We start from the raw sequence: 19,418 nt of genomic DNA, 5'->3' as shown, positions 1-19,418 counted from the left end.
TCCACAGCCAAGACACTCTGAAAGATGATCAGCCTCCCTCAGGTGTAACCGGCTCCTTCAAGGCCAACAGACAAAAAAAGAAAACGACTTAAGTAGATGAAAGTCAGACGAAGGAAGCGAAGATGAAATGAAGGGCACCGTGAAGGGAGTTTCTCCAGCCACTGAACTGGAGCATTAAAATCCAAAGTTATACAGCCATCATCACAACTGCATTTAATCCACATGAAATGATCACAAGAGGAACTTTCACCACTTTAATTTCTCCTGCAAAGGTTTTCTGCAACGTTGTTCCACAGGAGGTGTGAATGAGTTGATACAACGGGGTGATCAGTCACAAACGTGTCACTTTTGACCTCCTCAACCACTTCGTCATCTCCTTTTGCATTTTCTAATTTGTCTTCGTCTTGCTCACTGGCTTCTCTGTCTGTCTCACGCGTTTCCCCGTCTACTCTTGGGGCGGTGTGAGATGAGTATAAGACAGGGGAGAGTGTGAGCTGTGGTGAGCCGCAGACCAAAATAACTGGTACTTTTTTTTTTTATAAAAACACATGTGCATCCACCCACACATAAAGTCACACATGCGTGCATAGCCCCACACACACACACACACACACATGCAGATCACTTTTACTTGAGGATCCCTGGAGAGAGGTATATCTGGATATGATTTGGCCACGCCAGTGGAGATGTTGGAGATGGACCTCCATGATGTAGATAGAGGCGGGTTCCAGGAGCAATCTAAAGTTTTGTCAGTTGTCTGGACAAAAAAAAAAAGTAGATGCTGTTGCAATTCCCTTGTTTCTCTGTAAGATCTTGCTCTCTCCCCTCTGTCTCATGTTTCCCTCTGGGTCTCAGTTGCCTTCTCTTGTGACAGATCCTGCAGCCTCCCTGTCAAGCTGGCATAGTGGCATCATTCTAAAACTGGTATTAGGCATTTCCTGCTGCGCCCGTTGGCGGCTGCAAGTGTGATGTGTGTGTGAGTGTGTGTGTGTGTGTGTGTGTGTGTGTGTGTGTGTGTGTGTGTGTGTGTGTGTGTGTGTGTGTGTGTGTGTGTGTGTGTGTGTGTGTGTGTGTGTGTGTGTGTGTGTGTGTGTGTGTGTGTGTGTGTGTGTGTGTCGGGGCGGAACGCACCTGGTCCGCGCAGCTGTGGGGATCCTAGCAGGGGGGAGAGAGAGAGAGAGAGAGAAAGAAATAGAGAGAGATAGAGGAAGTAGAGAAAGAGAGAGGGATGGGAGGAGACGAAAAGGGGCCCTGTGTGCTGTACTGGGGACCCGACAAGTTCAAATAGGAAGAACGAAATGTGTGGAGGAGCGTAGTTGATCTTTAAAGATGTCACAGGGACTAATCACGCAGAGATTCATCTGCACTGCATCCATGAGCTGGAAACTTTCTGGAAGTGCCGTTTTAAAACTTGATATCTTGTTTATGAGAGTCGGTCTGTGGAAGATAAAGTTTCAGACGGAAATCGGTGTGCTCTGTTTTCTCTCCCCTGCAATGGTTTGACAATCATTTGAAACATCGTACTTGATCAATTGTTTCCGCATGTGTGGTTTTTTTTTTTTTTTCTTTAATCATACAAACAGGAAGTGTCATCACTTCTTTCTTATGAAGGGTTTTACAACCTGTGACTCTTTAAGTTCTCTGTAGAAGCTCCATAAATGTTACATGAAATTACATGTAAAAGGTCAATTTATATTCATTTGGATTGTTTTGCACAGCCAAGCGTCTTTAGATTGGCTCTCATCTTGTAATTCAAGATGACTTATGTGCTAAAATAAAGTTTCAATATTATGTCAACAATGTCACCTGCCTGACCTGTTTCACTGCAGGTTATTTTAAGTTTGACTTGCTCTTTCTTCGATATAATCATGGCGGGAACCTCAAAAAAGACCAGGTTTATAGAATAATATAGTTTATTTTTGTTTTTTCTCACATCAATACGGGCTGTATTTTTTGGTCGATTACATCTTTGGACTATCTATGCTTCTTGGCAATGAATCTTGTACTCGTTGTTACTCATTTAAATATTGCCACAACTGAAAGTAACATGCATTCGTGGGATGAGCAGCTAAGCTGAGAGTGTGGATGGAATAAAAAAGTTCTCTTTCAATGCTGAAAGAAATCTTTAGGCTTTCCAGTATTGTAGTATTGTTATAAAACATAAAAATTTATCTACATAACTAGATTTCCTTATTTTTAGTGCATAGTTTAAAACGTTGGCAAAAGACCTAAAAACAGCTCGAAATAGTAGCAACAACATAAATAAATGTCAACATAAGTCAAAGCTTTGGTATAAATAATAAACTATCTATGAACAGTTATAAGCTGTGTTTTTGTTATTTTTAAGATTAAATATATTCTGTAGCCCCAGACAAGTTTTATTTTTGTGGCAAAAATGGCTGCTTTGGTCATGAAGGTATCAGACAAACACCTTAACATCTCCAGATTTGCTGTCTGTCTTAAAGTTTCAATACTGATTTCATTCGTCTGTTTCCATTCCTCAGTCTGATACACATGACTTGTCGTTGTGTCCGGCGCCACCAGAATGCAGTTCCAGTGATCCTCTGCAGAGGGGGCAAGGATTCTGGGGGTAAAACATGGATGGAAGAGTAAAAGCAACAAAGATTTTACTGTACAGATTGCAAGTGTGGGAAAATAAGCCTGTGATAAGAAGAAACCACAACGAGGAAGCAAATATCAGGGGTTTTTTTTTTTTGTTTTTTTTTGGGGGTTTTAGATTATGCAGAGCTTCCTCCAGGTGTTACGACACCACAGATGTGCTCTCATCCATGGTCTATTTCACTGCTGGATGAGCAAGCAGAGGTCAGCGCTGAAGAGGTCAGATGTCCGTGTCAAGAGGTCAAACCAGAGATCTTGGGGGTGGGGGTGGGAGGGGGGTGGGGGGGTCGAGCTCAACACGCACGTGTGTTCATGAAGAGAGGAGGACATTTGATAAGGAGGGGGACAACTTGGGCCAATATCAAAGAAATGTGTCCGTGAATAAGTCCAAGTATGGTTTACTTTATTTTAACCTACAAGGATATCGGTGATGTCGACTACGCTTGTTTGGCACATTTTACCGCTTCAGCAGTCTGAATGCAGGTTTTACATTCAGACACTCAGACACCCATGGTGTCAGCTGCAAAGCGCTCGCACGCCATTGAGACCAACCCGGGGGTCAGTGTCTTATTAAAAGACACTCGGACAGGGCAAGATGGGCTACAGAGCTGTGTACTTCTGGATAGGAAGATGATTCAATCTGCTGGCTGTAGCACTGGATGTGGTCCAAGTGGTAATCCATCCCAATAACCTGTAGCCTGAGGGGCCACATACAACCCGACTCCCTTTGAGAAATCGAGCATCAACAATGAAATTAGTTTGCATGTTACACCACTGCTTTGCTTTTATGCTTTACTTTTGAAACTGACAGTTGGAGATTCACTCATATACAACCCCCCCCCCCCCCCCCCAAAAAAAAAATCAGGAAATTAATTGTCCATCCTTGCTAAAGAGTCAAAAGTTTGATCAATTTTAACGCCGCATCACAAAGTTGAAAGTTAATGCTATTTATCAAACAAGTGAAAATAACAATATGTGCGTTCTCACAGTGCTTTGGAATTATCAAAACCAGTTTTCAAAAGTCCCTTTGTGACGTTGGGACTGCATATGTGTGTATAACCATTGATCTTCATTCATCTGATGTTACTAGTAGTGAACATCGCTACAGTTGGTGAAAGCAAAATTGAAACCTTTAAATAGTTGAACATGCTGTTGATGGTTTGGTTTGTTTTTTCATTTGGCTTTACAGATAATGCGATGAGTCAAATTTGAGACATAACAATGAGTTAGAGAAGACTGGCGGTGCCCTGATAGGAACACAGGGCACAAAGATCCATCTCACATGTTTACATATTTACACTATGAATTTGATTTGTTCATTGGCATCTCGCTCCAGTTTAATCCCTCCTGCTTTTTCACCAACAGCAGCCAGGCAGTTGAAGTTGTGTTGGTTTAAATCACATTGACGCGGCTCAGTGACTTTTATGGCTGCGAACGGTAAAAAACGCCATTTCCCACGACGTTGACTGCTGATGTCTCACCTAACGGCTCTGTTGTTGCTCAGCCTGTTAGTTTACTCCAAACACACACTCCTAACGCCACACACAATCTTATCAGTACATTAAGATATGCTAACTAACACGCATGGTCAGTGATGCATGTTAGTGACCCCCGAGTTCAATTAGCCCTGGCATGTAGCCTAATTTCACAGTGTGACCCCTGCTGCTGTACGGACACACTCACGCAGAGAAAGCAGAACAACTCCCTTAAGTTGTCTGTCCGGGTGCAGCAGTGATCAATGTGTCCTTTGAAGGGAGCACCAGTGAGGGGACGGAAGGAGGGGCGAGCGATCACAGGATCCGAATGGAGAACGCTGGAAAGTGGTGAGGAGGAGGAGGAGGAGGAGGAGGAGGGGGGGGAGCAGAGCTGCAGTACGGGATGAGGGGTGAGGAAGGTGACACTGTACCCGCAGTGATGGATGAATGTGCAGATTCAGAGATAGCATCTCTGGAGGCCGTTTGACCTGTGACCCAAACAATAAAGCCTCATGTGAAGGTACTTGCAACGGTTGTTTTGAAAAGGGAGAGGCTCCTGTTGCAAAGACCGAAGAGCTTGAAGGAAACAACGACTAGAGAATCAACCATTTGTTTTTCTTTTTTATTATCGTCCTATATACCTGTAAAAAGTGTTGTTGCCATTATATTATAATATCTGCACTGAACTCATTGACATTTTCTTACGTGAATCCAAATGGATCAAATGGTGTTGATTGATGTGAAAATGGGGATTGATATTTACTCAGTAACAAGGAATAAAGCAAAAAATTAGAATAATATAAAGAGGAGAAGATAATGCGACTTAAATATGTGTGTAATAAGTTGTCAATGTGTTTGAATCATCAGTACTTCGAGCAAAAGAAAACACCACAATGCAACACAGGAATTACAGGCAAAACAACCGAGGACATATAAAATAAACAAATATTGTTCCTTCCAGGATGGATCCTTAGTGATGGAGCCATTTAAAAATGAGAGTCCCCCATTAAGGCTCAGATGGAAAGCTTTCAATCAACAAGATTGCTCGGTGTCAGCACATGGCTGAGGCCAGATGAGGCTAATTGATGAGTCTGCGTATCCTTCCTTCACCCACCTGGGATCAGCTCCACCACGACTCTGAGTTGGATGTAAAGCTGCATAGACGATGAGCTGATGTACATGTAGTCGGCCAAATGCCCCCATCGCACCCTTCTAAGAACTTTCACACAATAAACTGCAAAGTAGAACCTATTAAACAAGTAAAGCTTTTTCATTTAGAGAAAATAAACCATAAGTTAACGGAACAAACGTGCAGCGGACTAAATTTTAATTTTAATTCAAACATACCATATCTCTTCAAAATGTAGTCTCCAGTTAGATCACACAAGCAATAGTGTTATAAACATCCAAATGTTCAGAGCAACAATGATTTTACATTTAAACTGTAATATTACTGTCATTAATCTTGTAATTCAAGAGCAGGGGCACCTTAACAATTAAGCCAAGGAGAACATAACAGTGAAAGAAATCAACCTTTCAGCGTCGAGGAGAGAAGTAACGCAGAGCCCTCTGCCCTCTTTGTCTCCAGCGAGTCTACGTCCACATCTGGAGCTCACATCAGCCCTCTGCAGAGACTGGCACCGCTAAAAGAAGGGAATAGGAGCTGGGAAAAGGAAGAAAATATATAAGAGGGATAGTTTGGAAGTCATGAAAAGAACATTTTACAAACAAAAAGTGAGAACAATAAGGAAGAGTGAATTTGTCATATTTTATTTTTATTTTATATATATATATTGTTTTTCCTTTTAATATATTCAAAACGCGAAATGGGTGTGAACAGTATGCATGTGCCTCCTGCAGTGTGTGTGTGTGTGTGTGTGTGTGTGCATGCATGCGTTGTACTGCTGATTTTCCAGTGATCATCTTCACACTGCAGAGCAAAGAGCACATACACACTGGTTAACTTCTTAAGTTCTGTGGCGAAACACTCAGTGTGGCAGGAAACAGAGCAACCTGTGATCTCTGCAAAAACACTAATGGAAAACCTCACTCAGACAGAAAACGTTTGTGCGTGCGCGCGTGCGCGTGTTATATGTGGGCACTCTGAACGTGGCGACGGGTGTCTTTCTGTTAATACTGTTTTCAGATTATAATGATTCTTGAAGTTATCTGAAACATTCAAAGAGAAGCGTGAGTGAGCTGTATGTAACTGCTTTTAGTGCAATTATTTTGAGAACCACAGTCTTTTCCCCGCAAGATAACAAGTGAGACTTCCCTTTGAAACGTGTGTATGAAACTGACAAACCCTAACCTTTAAATACCATTCAGCCCCACCTTTTTAATGAAGGAAGGAAAAAGAAAAAATCCCACCCCGTTTTCAACTGCTAGTAATGCTTTAATGATCTATTATCTTTTCATATAATTACCTTCAAACCTGGATTAGACTCATGAATGTTTATGTTTGTATTCACTTCTTTATTAGCAAAGTGGCAACATATAAGACGACGACAGGATGTGCCTCCTTGAACGGTATAACAAATAAAACTTGATTCGTGTAAAAACAACACTTGAATTACTTGATTGTTGACTTGTGTGTTAGGTTAAATCCCGCTGTTGTTGAAACAGAGCCGCACCAGGCTATGAAGTGATGTTCTCACTCGCCGGCGCCACAGACAGCAGTGGTGACGGGCCCCAGCGGCAGATGTGAGTAGCTTATCTTTCAGCTTTAATGTATCGCGGTGGACCGAAGGCCGCTGAGTGAGTAACATTTCTGAGAACTGAGAGTCAATGTTTAATGGTTATAATGCCTTTGTAACGAGCATCAAGTGAGTAACTTGCAGCGATAGTTGAGGGAAATCAGGTTGAACTGAAATTTGCAGGTTGTGAGAGATAGTGTATATGTGTGTGTGTGTGTGGGCGTGTACGTGTGTGTGTGTGTGTGTGTGTGTGTGGGTGTGTGGGTGTGTGTGTGTGTGTGTGTGTGTGTGTGTGTGTGTGTGTGTGTGTGTGTGTGGATGGGAGGTCACAGGGATGTTCTTGACTGTGTCATCTCCAGCAGCTGTTTCCCTCAAACCCTGCCTCGCATGCTGCTCCCCCTCCCGCCCCATCGCCTCACAATGAAACCAATACAAAGGAACAGGAAGTGCCTCCCGTTAACTGGGGCCCAATCAAAGCCATCATTATTCCCGTGTCAGAATTTTTACAGGAAATAGCGTCTCAGAAAATATGCCAGCTGTGCAGGGAGTGTGGTATTATTGTCTCATAGGTCTTGTCTGTTTTTGCTTCTTCTTGTTATTATTTTTTAATTTATCAGTTGCCGTTAACAAAAGGCCACATAGATGGGCCTCCACCACGTGTGCGGCACACTGTCACTGCTGTACGTTCAAGCCAGGCACTGTGTTCTCTGGGGCTGGGTGGTTATTGTGCCCTCTGTGAAAAGGCCTTTCCTGCTGTGCCTGCTCTGGTTTCTTTGGTTCCCATCTTGAACCGAGCAATTGTCTCTTAACGCCCTTGCGAGCAGAGCCGGGCCCGGAGTGCACGCAGATGCAAGGAGCCCGTGTACGATCGCAAAACACACACAACTGCACACACGCACATTAAGCTTCGCCTGCTGGAGCCGCATCTGTAAGAGCGCTGCTCGGATTACAGCATAAACGGTAGGTTCAGGTGAAGCCTAACGTTTGCCAGATGCTGCGGTTAAGTCACCAGGAGGTTAGCCTAACACTGGAGTGTTGTTGTTGGTCAGGGAGGGTGGAATCATCTGCCTCCTTAACAAGAGCGGCACACATCTGGCTCCAGCAGAAATGTAATTTATGAGCATTATCTTAAACGAGCGTGAATAAAAGCACTGATCCTTTCGGCCCGTTCGTGATATTTAAACAGCCGAACGTGGCTGTCATCTTGAGATCGATTTGTCTCGGTGCCGCGGCGAAAGGTAGCATCTGCGTCGGTCTAATCTTCAGTTTACCTTCTGTAATCTCTCTGTCTCTCTCAGGCCCCGCAAACGTCTGGAGGACAATAATTAACTAGCTCACTCAACACGTTGACACAGGTGAGCACAACCTCCACTTGTTAAACAGTCATTATAAGGCTGTTGTGAGGCGAATGAACAGAAACGCAGAAATCCGATTGACGGATAACTTTGCCGTAGCTTGTCTGTCATGTTGGGCTGAAGCTTAGTCGCTTACTAAATGCCACTGTTGATTGTATTAAGACTGATTAGATAAACTCTGCCTCTATCCTCTGTTGACACTCACTGTAAAACACACAAAGAGGCAAATAACCTTCAGCCTTTTACTTGTGTGAATACAATGCAGAGACATGCCGAGTCTAACACTCGTCTCTCATAAAATGTTCTTTGTCGTGCCTATCTCTTGTTTTGACCCTAAGGAGTCCTTCGCAGCACAGCTTATCCACAGTGTTTGAAGTTCTTGTCTTTTATCTGACATTTATATTGGAGCTTATGTGCCTGATGTAGTGGGCATTAATTCTCCGACTGTGTGTTTGACACTTCTGCTTTTAAAATGCCCGTTCATCCAAAGAGTAACTCTCACTAACACCTTGTTGGTGTGAAACCAACCAGATCAATTTGGATGCGTCTCCTTCGAACTAACATTTTTTTTCTAAATGTTGTTTACTTTTTAGAAACAACAGTTACTGAAAAGCCCTTTGACATACTTTCTTTTCTTATTTATTTTGATAAAATTACAGGATACATACAATAGAAAGGGGGGAAGTTAATGGCATATGCAATGACAATGGCAGTTTCCTGCTTCTGGTTGGAGTGGGAATGTTGTAGGTGTTACCAAACTGAACAACCAGAGTCTCGAGGTGCAATTCTGAGTAATTGTTCTGGCTAAAAATAGTACTGATGATTAAAAAAATAATAATAATGCAAGTAGCTGCAATTGTGTTGCTACGGATGCCTGGAAGGAAATGAAACGTACATCAATGGAGTTTTTGTTGTTGTTGTACATGTAGCGACATGTTTGAATGCTCATTAAAGGCATTACACTTTTAATTTCCAAATATAAATCAGCAATATTTCAGGTTGCAGAAGACTGCATGTTTTTTCTGTGTGTGTCAAACCTGTAGAAAACCCCACACGAGCACAGGGAGAACATGCAAATCACTCACAAAAAGGTTATTTTGTTTTCACCATTTGCTTAAATCAAATGTTTGATGTATTCTTGTTGGACTGGATGTGTCACATCTGAATGAATGTTATTCCTGTCAGTGCTTCAGGATTGTGTGAACTTGCTTCGAAGGGCCATACGCCACATGTTCCACTTTTGTCCATTCTGGAGGAATGGAGGAAACAACATTTTTAGAAATCTTGAGTGGCTTTGACCCTCCACTCTGACCGGGCTCCTAACTTAGTGGTGTTGAGGATATTTTCAGTAATTACAGAGTAACAAGGGAATGTTAGCAGGAAATGTCCATAACACAATACACTCAGGCCAGACACGGCCGAGCAGATATAGGAGTTTCCTGGTAGTGTAACTGACTTCAGGAGTGACTCAATCTTGTTACTTCAGGCTTCACTCCCAGAAATAACGCTCGGTGCATATTTTGCAATAGTTTTGGTTTGCTGTTTGTAAGCAGAAAGACCGATGATGACTAGTGTGTGAAGAGTAACAGAGTCGATGACCTCTGACGCTGTTAGTCAGGCACCAAAATAGTCCCCGACCAGAACAACAACAGAAATAAGATTAAGGACTAGTTCCTGTTGAGGTTCGCAATTCTATCTTACAAACTATTATTCAGATTTTTTTTTTTTTAAAAACTCCCAATTTGAGACTTTTTGAATTATTGATCACTCCAAATGGAGAAAATGTATGAATACATGCGAGTCACAATGAGAGATGGTCCAGTAGAAAGTCTGTTGTGTGTGTTTCCTTTGATTGGTTGCAGAGATCAGTAGTCTGTATAAGAGCTTTAATCAGGTCACTGAGAGCCCAGACCTCTCTGCTCCCACTCTGCCCCCTCCGTCTGGAGGGCTCCGCCAGGGGTGACCAAGAGGGGCACCGTGACCCAGATTAGGAAAGGGTAAGTGTGTGTGTGTGTGTGTTGGTGTGTGTGCGTTTGTGTCTATGCGTTTGTGTGATTGGAGAAGGAGTTGGGGGGAATCAACTGTGTATCATGTCACAGTCTGTTTCAATTCATTAGCAGCTCAAGGAACAGACAAGTGAGATGAGGAGGGGTGGCAAAAGTGTGTGTGTGTGTGTGTGTGTGTGTGTGTGTGTGTGTGTGTGTGTGTGTGTGTGTGTGTGTGTGTGTGTGTGTGTGTGTGTGTGTGTTTGTGTGTGTGTGTGGGTTGGGGGGTGGGGGACAGTGACTAAAGAAGAGCACAATGTCAGAGACAGAAGGAGAAAGTCACTGCTGTGTCTCATCTTAGATTTCAGGGACCCACTTGACCTAGAAACACATGACACACACACACACACACACACACACACACACACACACACACACACACACACACACACACACACACACACACACACACACACACACACACACACACACACACACACACACACACACACACACACACACACACACACACACAGGTGCAGAGATACCCACCAGGGACCTAATGGCCTCTGTATGTGTGCTTCTGTGAAGCCTGACCAGCTGAACCCCTGCAGCAGCCGCCAGAGCGTCGGACCCCTCCGCATCTTTGTTCCTCTCAGTCCCCCTCTTTCTTTCACTCCAAACATCTCTATATCCGTATCTCTCTTTTGTTACTTGCCTTCAAGTCTATCCCTCAGTCAATTCCCAAATTCCCACTCTGATTTTCTCTACCTCTTTCAGCTCATCCTCTTCCTGATCACCCAAACAAATTTCCTGTTTGTATCTCGGCATCTTGCTCCCGCGGTCTGTGTCCACTCTGCACAAAAACACATGCGTGAACTTTTGTGGGGGCCATGAAGAAAATGAAAAGTCGCATTTGGCTCAGAGCAGTTCAGGGAGCAGATGCAGGCCAGCCCAAGTTGTCAAGCGTTTCACTCGACCTTTTTCACGGCAACTTAATACGGCATTGTAATGGAACAAACATGTTGGGGTTATTTTCTTTCTATTTCAGTTGGATTTCTATTCTGCAGCCCGCAGCCTAGTCTTCCAGCGAGCTTGGATGCATTTGAAAGAACCGATCAACAGCATTTTAACAGCCAGAGTGGACTTTGGCATATATGAGAACAGATTTGGATCCTGCTTTAAAACATTGTTTATGAATATTGGGTGTGATCGCACAAAACACGGACCCAGACAGTCCTAATATGCAAGCTCAAAATCCATGAGGGTTTATAGAGCATTTATTTCAAATGACCAGCAATAGGTTGAGAAATTTATTGCATGTCATCATTTAATCATATTGGGACATAAAACAGGCTGTGGGTTCCATTCGTCCTTTCCTAATGATCTGAATAAAACAGGCCCAACCAGCTTGCCTGCCGTCTGCAGACATAGTCTGCTGTTTTGAAAACAGAGGAACTGCTTTACAGGGGTTTTTTGGTTCTCTGGTGCTTCCTTCATTGGTCATCCAGTCGTATTCTCCAATGATTTGAGCGAGTGTTTGTGTTGCTTTTCTCCACGTGACAGTCTGTAGCAATGTGCCTCGTGTGAATTATTACTCCCTTTGTTATTTGAAAAATGACCGTTAAAAACAAAAGAAATAACAGTTTTAAGTTTCCTGAGCGTTATGATGGTAGGTGTTGTGACTAATCAGATCACACTCGCCTATACACCAACTGGTTCAAACCACAATCACCAAGTCTGGCCTTGCTTACACAAAACCAGATGTTTATCCCCATTTGGATGGCTGCAGAATAAACCAACTGTTCCAAGAAGTGGATGAAAACGACAAAACAATAGTGTGACCAGCACCTGGCCGCGTATCCACGCGCTGAGTCACACTGAATATTATACTCATCTTGTTATGTTCCGATGTGGTGGCCATGGGCTCTACGGCCTTCTGTGGCTTGTGTCCCACCTGTTGTACAGTTCCGCTGCCTCCATTTAATCCTGCACGGAGAAAGCGGTGAAATATTCACACCCAAGGACGTGCACACGGCCACCTGACAGCGAGATAAGGACAACGCACCAGTTCCCACAATGGGCAGCCCTGATGGTGTGTAAACTTACAATTGCCTTATGTCTGTGACTTCCAACTGGATGGTGTGGTTTTCGGTACAAGCAGCATAATTTTTGACATTTTTCAGTCAAATGTGTTTAATGTAGTACATTACTGCTTTAAAGTGTAAGAGTGTGATGCTCACTCGGGACAGCGCTTGAATCACAAGACTTCCACCCCCATCTCTCCATACATGCGTCGTTATCAGCCAAGTGCCATTTTTTTGTTGAATGCCACACATCTTGATGTTTTTCACATTGGAATATGTTTTTGTTAATGTCTGCTGGGATCAATAAGCAATAAAAAAAAAAGCATAACTCTTCTCGTGGCAATTAGCTTCTTTTAATGAAAAATCTGATTTGTCTAAAATAGTCTGATATTTTCAGTTTGCCACTACTGCTTATTCAAATTTTAATCTGTCTCTATTACACATAGTGCAAACATGTGTTTTTATAAAATAACTAGTAGATTTACGCACCGCTTAGTTCTGTTTATCACAGTTTATTCTTAAAAATCAATTGCTACACTTTGAAAACTATTGCATAAGTTGGTTTAATTGAAAAGAGGTCATATAATTGTTTTTATTCAGGGGTGGAATATTATGACAATATTCACTTCTAACAAACCTTCCAGGTATCCAGTTGCTTTCGACTTCAGAGAGAATGTTTGTGGTAGCTAAATCTATTTACCTTCAATCCAGTGCATTGTCCAAGCAGTCAGGTCCCTTTGTGATGCAGCCACACTGATTTTAATTGGTATATTTTCATTTTTCACCGAGCAGCCGCAGAGTCTTAAGGCCGCACAGAAGAGTTGCAAGTTTGTCTTCCTGCTACTACACTCCATTAGTGAGTGACTGTAGTCTATGAATAATTATTATGCATGGGTGAGTTCTGTCTCATCTGCAAATCTAGTAGGGACCATTATGTTTAAGGCTTGAACAAGAGGCTCTAACATAGATAACAAGTGACCAATACAAATCAACAATGTGTATAAAATGTTGTGTCACTGCCTGGGTCACTAGGGACAAAACCCCGAGGTCTGTATGCTGTTCAAAGCTGATGGAAAGCACTGAAGCTCCTTTGATGAAAGGAAGAGTGAAAATACTGAGCAGAGGAGGAGGAATCCTGCATAAAACACACACGCGCGCTCGCGCGCACGGATACAAAGAATTAAGTTTCACAGTGTTTCTTGCCACTTAATTATCCCCTCCTAAATGGGCCTGCACTTGTGGATGAAAAGGATACCCTTCTGTATACAACACTACCTCTCCTCATGACAATATGGTACTTTAACCCCTCTTCTTTCTCCATCTTGCTCTCTCCTTTCTGGCTCATCCCACAAGATGACCCTCATTATTGCCTCTTCTGTCGTTGCCAGAGGTACAAGGAGACAAGGGAAGATTGTTTATGTTGAGATGAGGTGCTTTGAAACTGAAAGATGAGTGGTGAGAGGTGAGGTTGTTCCGCCTCTCATTTGTATACATTTAAGTGTGAAGGACGTGCTCATGATTCGAATTATAACTCAGTGTTTTTCTCATGTGGTCGTAGTTGATTGAATAAAATGTAGGAGACTGAAATTTAATTGAGAAAGAGAGAGAGGAAGAAAGGAGGGGGCGCTGCTAATTATGCGTGGCGATTGTTGATGGCTTGATTGTCTGCGTCCAGCTGCACGGAGGAGCAGGGAGAGGGAGAGGGAGAGAGGGAGGGCGGGGAGAGAGCGGCAGACTCACTGACGCCGGGCTCGGAATTCTCCCATCCATTGAAAGAGAGACTCGATTGTGTCCGGGGCCTTTCCGACAAGCACCTGATCCCTGCCCAGACACACTAGTGAGTGTGTGTGTTTCGCAGATTTACGCACTGGGAACTCTGGAATCTGCAGACAAGCGCTGGATAGCAGAGGAAAAGTAGTCTGCTGGCATTTTTTTTGTTTAAGAACTTGGAAAAAAAAAACTTTCATCCTCAAAATATATCAACGAATATACAAAATGCTTTCGATCAAACGATCGAATGAGGATGGGATGTTTTATATAGCTGTGGACGTCCCAAAACGCCAACGCTCAATCCCTCTCCCAGCAGTCCCTCCGTCAGCAAACAATTATTTTCCCACCAGACCTGGGAAATTTGAAGCAATATTTGTCCTCCCCTTGACATATTTAAGACAGATATTTGAGGTCAAAGTCTTGTTTGGATACTCGGCGCCACTCACGCATATCTTTTAAAAAAAGCGCTGGATCGAAGTCCTGTCTCACAGTTCAATATTATGGTTTGCTCTAAAGTGAGGTCACCGAGTGACTTGTCATACAGGGTCAATGGTTGTGCGGAGGAGGGAGAGGGTACCAGGAGAGAAGCAGTCCCTCCAACATCTGTAAATCCTCTGCGTATTTGGGAGGATATGTCCAGTCGAGCGTATTTACGCACAGATGTGCCCGAAATTGAGATAAGAATATTGCCTGCTGGTAGCTGTCTGCACATCACGAACAGCATAATTAATCCACCAGATCTTATAATGTTGTAACTGATCAAGATTTATGATTAAATTGATGATCTAACCTTCTTGTTGTGTCTAACTTTGTGGTGAAAAAAAAGTGTAAATGAATATCAAAACTGATTCGTTGTCACTTTTTATGAGCTGATTTATCCCTGAGTCATGTTTTATAGCCATTGGTCAAAAAGTAGAGCCTTTGCAAAGTTTACTCCGTTGATTTCCATGAGTGCCAGGAGACGCAGGCAAAGCAGCGCGCAGGCCGCCGAGCATGTTCAGTGAGTGACAGAACCGGTCAGCCAATCTGAGCTCCGAGCGCCTCTGCTTCTCTCCCCTCCGATGGTTCACGGGGGAGGGCGGGCCGTCTGCCAAAGAGGGGAGTGCGCGTCGGGGTGAATGGATGACGTCGGGAGGCTGGCGCCAGCATGTCTGGGACTGGCGCGTTAGATCAACACAGCTGGGCCGGGATAGGACACACAGCTGGCTCAGGCCTGCATTCCTCCACAAAACAGGATTGTGAGAAAAGGGGAAAATAAGACCCAAATAGGAGCAGTACGGAGCGTGCTTTGATGTAAACTAAAATGGAACAACACTTGGAATTGTTAAAATACAACTTTTATGAAACACTTTCACCCAAAAAACGTTCCGATTTTGGCCAATGATTTGACAGCTTGAGCGCATTAAGACTCACGGCTAAAAGATATACAGCGATATTATCACTCAATACATATGGAGAAGCTAAGGTGCTATAGAAATAGGGAATAAACAAGGAATCTGTATTGATTTCCATAAATCATTATTCAAAAAAACACTCTTGCCGATTGATTCAATTTAAAAGTCACCAGTCTGACCTTTTACCCACATTTGACTCTTTTCTGTTTTCGTCTTGTTGCAGGGTGTCCCAAAATGAAGAAATCTCTGAGATGTTTTAGAATGACCATAGGTCTGAGTGGATTTGTACTAAAGAGGTACAGTATGATAAATAACTGTAATTTTTTGATCCAATATAGACACAAAGAGCTTATCTTTGTGTCTGTAAACTGGATCAACTGTAAACCAAAAAACTAGTCATAAACCAACAAAATAACTCATTTAAATCTAACCATGCCTTCTACTAATTAGTATGAGTATTGATGTGAACTAGAAGGCAGCTCTCTAATTTGTGAGGAGGGTTCTTGTAAACCTCCGATTTGTTTGTTTTTTATGAATTCGGTCGATTTCTAATCAGACACCACCAGAAAACGATTTCTAACTAATTGATTGACAGTCGCCTTCAGGCTTCCCAGACTAATTTCCTCATTCTTTCCAGCCCCTCCACAAGGTGAGATCGACCAATCGTGCGCGACCTGTTTTTATCACTCTGACCAATCAGAGCGCGGTGCGAGAGAGGGGGCGTCAGCGTGCGCGTGGTGTATAAAAACCTAACCGTACGCCGCTGTCACAGCACTGTAGCTGTCCGGGGACCCATCGACGAGGAGAGGAAAACAAATACATCCGCAACTCGCATCCAGAGATCAATCCAGTGATTAGATATCGACCATGAAAGCCATCAGTCCCGTCCGCTCGGTGAGGAGCTGCTACAAGGCCGTGTGCTGCATCTCGGAGCAGAGTCTCGCCATCAGCCGGAATAAACACTCGTGCGTGGACGAGCCGGTGGGCGCGCTGTGCGACATGAACGACTGCTACTCCAAGCTGAAGGAGCTGGTGCCCAGCATCCCGCAGAACAAGTCCGTCAGCCAGGTGGAGATCCTGCAGCATGTGATCGACTACATCTTCGACCTGCAGATCGCGCTGGAGGCGGAGGACGCGCCGGAGATGGTTCTGTCGATAAAGGTGAGGGGAGACGCGGAGTGGACCTTTTTTTTATTTTTATTTTTTTTTAATTTAAATTATATTAAAACTGTCAGTAAAATGCCCTGTGCTTTTGCATTACGCATCAAATAAGCGTATTTTCAGCCTCCGATCAGGATGGTCTACAATATTGTTATAAAACAGTATCGATCCTATTTTCTGTAATAATTCCTGTCTTAAACTGTTCCCCTCTCTGCTTTCCAGACTGCGGATATTACTCGCAATTTCTCCAAAGAAGAAGGGCGATTGTGCCATTAAAGCTGTGGACGAGAAATCACGGTGAGCATTTGTCTTGATGAGTATCTTCTTAATTAAATAAACGCACACAATGGATGTGTTTCTGGAGGGGGTGGGGGTGGCGGCGCGGTGCCCTGTCTTCCGGCTAATTCTCAACCATTCGCTGGGAATGTGCTCCATCTGTGTCTTGTTTTTGAGTCTCGAAAATCCCACGAGTTAAAATATAACTTTCTAAAATACCACAGAGAGAATAAGTGCAGGCATTGATGTGCTGAGAAATGAAGGTCTCCCTTCCCTCCACATTCACCATGGTTGCCAATTAGACAGGCCAATGATTGTGTAGCGGATTCATTGCTATCTGCCTGGGGTTAATGAAAGTTCCATGCTCGGCGCCAGTCTGTCTGCTCCCCTCTGCAGGGAGGGAGAGAAGGGGAGGGCGAGAGGGAGAGATCTGACTTCACTTTTCTTCCTTTCTCTCCATGCAGGTGCAGGGAAACACATGTCTCCACTTCACTCCGGGCAAGAGGACAAGAGGGGCAGAAAGGGTGGGATAGGTATTTGGGAGAGAAGGAGAAGGAGAAGAAGAGGGAGGAGGAGGAGGAGGACGACGACATGGTGGAGGGTTTTAAAGAAAGAACAAGAAGAAGTGGACTGTTTCCTAGATGAGTGGGGATCAACAGTAGTGCATGAGCAAGAAAACAGAGACTCATTCTTTGGCTCCTGGACAGACAAATCAGCACACCAAAGCAGAAGCCAGAATTGGAAACTGAAAGCAACAAGCTTTGTATGCCTTCCTCTCCAACTTGGGATTCCCGATTATAGATAGAAGTAGAAATGTTGGTACATTGTCATTTAAATTTACCTTTTTTTTTTCTTTTTTTTTTTTTTTTTTAATATACTGCATTCCAAACAAATGTTCTGACTGATCTCCACATCCAACCTGACCTACAGTGTCTTGTATCACCGCCTTCCATAAGTATCCCCAAAATGTGTTTTCCCATGATCTGCAGACTGTTAAAACCTTTTTAAAGAATGTGTACATATCTTCTGTGGGTATGTAAGGTGTGAGTCACTCTGGATGTTGGTATTTTTCTTTGAATGGGAGTGTGAGTTGTCTTAGGTATAATCAGAACTCTATACTAGAGTTGATTGTAAATGTTTGTAGGGATTGTGGTATTTCTACAGACAATGTGCTGTGAGTTTCATAAACTCTATTATGTATTTTACTTTGTATGTAATGAAATAAAACGGGAAGTGAATAAGCTCTGACTAGTGCACTTTGTGTGAGTTTGTGTTCAGATGATGAGGGTGACGCTGACTTGATTTTCTTGGCTTTGGAAGAAAAAGAAATGCTGACAACAGGATGTCTTCAGATGAATCTTGTGCTCGACTTCTTGGAAATCGAGCAAAGGGAGTTTCCTGTGACAACTTCGATTTTTCCATTGACAGTACTGACAACGGATAATGGTTGAACATCCTTGATGTGGTTATAATGAAGGATGTGAAGTGACAGTCCTGATCATTGATCTTATTCAGGTCAGCGCTCAACATATAAAGTATGTTGCATTGATATTGGAACTTGGAGTAAGCTGTAACGGTTTAAAACGTCATTTACACAATAAGCTGTTACTGACAGAGAATTAATAAAAATGTGTCGTAGTACGAAAGTCTAACCTGGAAATTTTACTGAAGCTGGCTGCTCTGGGGAAAAAAGTGAACAAAAACCCTCTGCAGGATCCATCGGACATTTTAGTTTGTGCACAACACTTTTGCGCTTTTCACTCTTTTTTTTATTTATAGTCTAACATAACTGAACGGAGAGACAAAAGTATCATTCTTCAATATGTTTTAGAAGAGTTGAACAGGATGACCCACTTCTTGCCTCCAGTTCACCTCTTATAGTAATGCGCTGCCATCTAGTGGTCAAAAGATGTTATTGCCAGAAATAATCCCCGTCTCTTCAGACGGTGTAATAATACTTTTTTAGAATAAAGAGCAATATGTTAGAGTAACGATTTTATGTCAGGAATTCACCAGCTGCTTTCACCTACAGACAGCTGGGATCAACTCCAGAAGAATAGAAGATAAATGGATTAATGAAGACCTCCCATATGCCGTCACAACAATATTGAATTGGTACTTGAACAATTTTTCTTACTGTTTAGAGAAAAATGTAAGTATTTTCAACCGTATGAGTGGTCCTGATGTGAATATACAGTGAGATGTCCATAGATCACGTCCCCTGGCTGTCTGTATTTTTATTTTGAATTTCATGCCTCCACAAATACAATAAATCACTTGATCGTATTGATGAATACTGAAGGAAAATGTTAAACATCTGCCAGAGTGCTCCTCTTCAGGCTTCAGGGGTTCGTTGATAAGTAGGGGATTGTAACAGCTAATCCACGCTTGATAGGGGCTCAGATCAGAAATGTCTACCTCCACACTGCAGGGAGGTGTAAAGGAATCGAGAGAGCATACAAACTGATGAAAGCAATCATGTTTTTACCTGTTACTACATTGGTTTTTCATACACACATTTATTGATGGGACATGATGATTGGCTTAAAAGTAGCAGACAGCAAAATGTTGCTTTTTAACTATTTATGAATGGACTCATT

General features: G+C 42.9%; 1 protein-coding gene across 1 annotated transcript; it reads left to right on the top strand.

Annotated features, from left to right (window-relative positions):
• Nucleotides 1-15,604: 15,604 nt before the first annotated feature.
• On the top strand, nucleotides 15,605-18,467 carry id3 (inhibitor of DNA binding 3). Its single transcript, XM_080480002.1, has 4 exons — nucleotides 15,605-15,677; nucleotides 16,019-16,542; nucleotides 16,765-16,839; nucleotides 17,283-18,467. The coding sequence occupies exons 2-3, from the start codon at nucleotides 16,249-16,251 to the stop codon at nucleotides 16,816-16,818; spliced, it is 348 nt and encodes a 115-aa protein (XP_080336128.1). The 5' UTR covers nucleotides 15,605-15,677; nucleotides 16,019-16,248; the 3' UTR covers nucleotides 16,819-16,839; nucleotides 17,283-18,467.
• The last annotated feature ends 951 nt before the right edge of the window (nucleotides 18,468-19,418 follow it).

This window comes from Lipophrys pholis (assembly GCF_963383615.2).
Source record: "Lipophrys pholis genome assembly, chromosome: 14".
NCBI lineage: Eukaryota > Metazoa > Chordata > Actinopteri > Blenniiformes > Blenniidae > Lipophrys > Lipophrys pholis.
This window is presented reverse-complemented; position numbering and strand designations above follow the sequence as displayed.

What these genes read in the sequence shown, in the direction of transcription:
- id3 (XM_080480002.1), top strand. Translation starts at nt 16,249, where the DNA reads ATGAAAGCCATCAGTCCCGTCCGCTCGGTGAGGAGCTGCTACAAGGCC. An exon ending in AGATGGTTCTGTCGATAAAG is followed by an intron (nt 16,543 to 16,764) that starts GTGAGGGGAGAC and finishes TCTGCTTTCCAG; the next exon opens with ACTGCGGATATTACTCGCAA.